General features: G+C 47.5%; 1 protein-coding gene across 1 annotated transcript in view; it reads right to left on the bottom strand.

The window, feature by feature from the left end:
• mettl16 (methyltransferase 16, N6-methyladenosine) overlaps positions 1–2,500 on the bottom strand; it is a 61,950-nt gene that overhangs the window by 17,737 nt on the left and 41,713 nt on the right. The window contains exon 7 of the mRNA XM_063204329.1: positions 1,159–1,228. Within this exon, the coding sequence (XP_063060399.1) occupies positions 1,159–1,228 (70 nt within the window). The remainder of the gene's footprint in view (positions 1–1,158; positions 1,229–2,500) is intronic.

Below are 2,500 nucleotides of genomic sequence, written 5' to 3'. Positions count from 1 at the left end.
TCATTCCATAATTCCATCAAAAATGTTGTCCATGATATTCTACTATTTTGGAGAGGAGCAGGGCAGCCTCGCTCCCCATATTAGACCCCACCCTATCAGGTATGTTTACAATCGGGAACACATAGCAACAGCACTGAAATAGACTTGTTCAGTAGTGCAGAGGCACACACGTGTGCAGACATACTGTCTGTATGTGGGTCATATTGTCTGCACCTGTACAACCTGTGTATGCAGTGTTGCTAGTCTGGGTGTACGTGTGTGTATTGTGTAAACGAGTGTGTGTGTGTGTGTGTGTGTGTGTGTGTGTGTGTGTGTGTGTGTGTGTGTGTGTGTGTGTGTGTGTGTGTGTGTGTGTGTGTGTGTGTGTGTGCACGCGCGCGTGTGTGTGTGTGCACGCGCGCGCGCGTGTGTGTGTGTGTGTGTGTGTGTGTGTGTGTGTGTGTGTGTGTGTGTGTGTGTGTGTGTGTGTGTGTGTGTGTGTGTGTGTGTGTGTGTGTGTGTGTGAAAGCGAGCGAGAGCGAGAGCGAGACAGAGAGAGACAGAGAGAGAGAGAGAGAGAGAGAGAGAGAGAAGGAAGGCAAGAAAAAGGGAAGGAGGGAAGGAAGGCAAGAAAAAAAATCGCTATAGAGGAGGAAGGAGAGAGATATATTCTGCATTTGCTTATTGGTGTCTGTGCCTGCAGTATTGACTTACATGAAAGTGTGTAGAGCGTCACGCTCCACTTACCAACTCAACCAACTGTTCAAAGGTTTGTAAGTGTATGTGTGTGTCTGTCTACCTGTGAGTGAGTCTTGTTTTGTGTGTGTCTGTCTACCTGTGAGTGAGTCTTGTGTGTGTGTACTCCTGTATGTGTGTGTCTGTCTGTCTGTCTACTTGTGTGTGTGTGAGTCCTTCTGTCTATGTGTGTGTGTGTGTGTGTGTGTGTGTGTGTGTGTCTGTGTGTGTGTGTCTGTGTGTGTGTGTCTGTGTGTGTGTGTCTGTGTGTGTGTGTGTCTGTGTGTGTGTGTCTGTGTCTGTGTGTGTGTGTCTGTGTGTGTGTGTCTGTGTGTGTCTGTGTGTGTCTGTGTGTGTTGTGTGTGTCTGTGTGTGTGTCTGTGTGTGTCTGTGTGTGTCTCCATCTTTGATGTGCTCTCAGCAGTAGCGTCTGTCTCTACTCACCCCTTGTTTCCTCAGCTCCTCCTTCAGAGGCGTCAGGCTACACTTCTTACCCAGCATGCAACTGTACCACCTGCCAAACACACACGCACGTCGCACGCACGCACGCACAAACACACGCACACATACGCACACACACACCAAACAAAAACAACAGAGACCCCCGTCAGTGTGCCTGTCTGGACATCAAACAGACCATGTGTGTGTGTGTGTGTGTGTGTGTGTGTGTGTATGGGGCAGACCTGAGGGCATACAGCAGTGCTTCACTCCAGTGTTCCGCTAGCTGTGGTAAACAAACACACCCTCACTACTAAGGCTTGAAGATTAATGGGGAAACATAATTGAAACCGACACTGGGGAAAAATCAATTGCCATAAACTTACTCATCCATGCCAACGAATCATTCAATTTGTTTAAGTATTTGATTTAGTTGTTCTTACCTCTCTTTGGGACAAGCCTCGTCAATGAACTGATGCAGAGATACTGAGAATGATGCATTATGCCTTGTGAACACCAAGCGCGACCTATGCGACCAAGGAAGCTGAGGTGGTTGAAGAAGTTTCGCCATGAATTCGCTTTATTCGCTGCATTGACATGTTTGATTCAGCTAATCACATAACGGCTCTGGATTGACAGTCTGGGACATTAAGAGATATGAACGTTCCAATTGGTTTTCGCCGAACGACGTCATAGCTCATTACCATAACATTAGCTTGACTTTAATAGTTAAAATTCGCTCTGGTCGCTCAGTTTGATTTGCTCCTGGCGAATTCGCTCTGGTAGCTTTATTCGCCTTCCCTCCATAGAGAAAAAAGGACTTCCGTCATACAGGTAGCATATGTTGCGCTTGGTGTACACAAGGCATAACAAGGTACGGTAAACACAACTGACCAAACAAATAAGTATTTAATAGCACACATTTAGACTAAGTCCATCATTAATCCGAAATGGTATCTAAAATCATCACCCGGCGCATACTCAAACTCTTTTCTGGGTAGGGGTGCACGGTGAGGTCAGACCTGTGTGTGTCTAATGAAGACTTTGGGCTGGCTGCTCCACGGAGAGCAGGGTAGAGACCAGAAGAGGGGAAGAGGAACATAAAGAGGGCTTCTCAGAAACAGCTTTTGAAGTGGAGCGTTAGGGGGAGAGGCGAATCAATTTTCATCCCTGGACGATTAAAAATGATGAGCTTTGTGCAATCGATAGCACAAGCCTCCTATCGATGAGCCTGCGCTGTGCTGTGTTGTGTGTGTTATGTTGTGTGGAGGCTGGTGTGCAGTGGAAGAGACCGCTTTCCAAGCGCCGCAGGAGGAGGGGTTTAGGGAGCGCGGACAGGATATGTGAC

This window comes from Engraulis encrasicolus, chromosome 8, assembly GCF_034702125.1.
Source record: "Engraulis encrasicolus isolate BLACKSEA-1 chromosome 8, IST_EnEncr_1.0, whole genome shotgun sequence".
In the NCBI taxonomy this organism is placed as follows: domain Eukaryota; kingdom Metazoa; phylum Chordata; class Actinopteri; order Clupeiformes; family Engraulidae; genus Engraulis; species Engraulis encrasicolus.
Note: the sequence above shows the minus strand (reverse complement) of the source record. Positions and strands in the feature narration are given on the sequence as shown.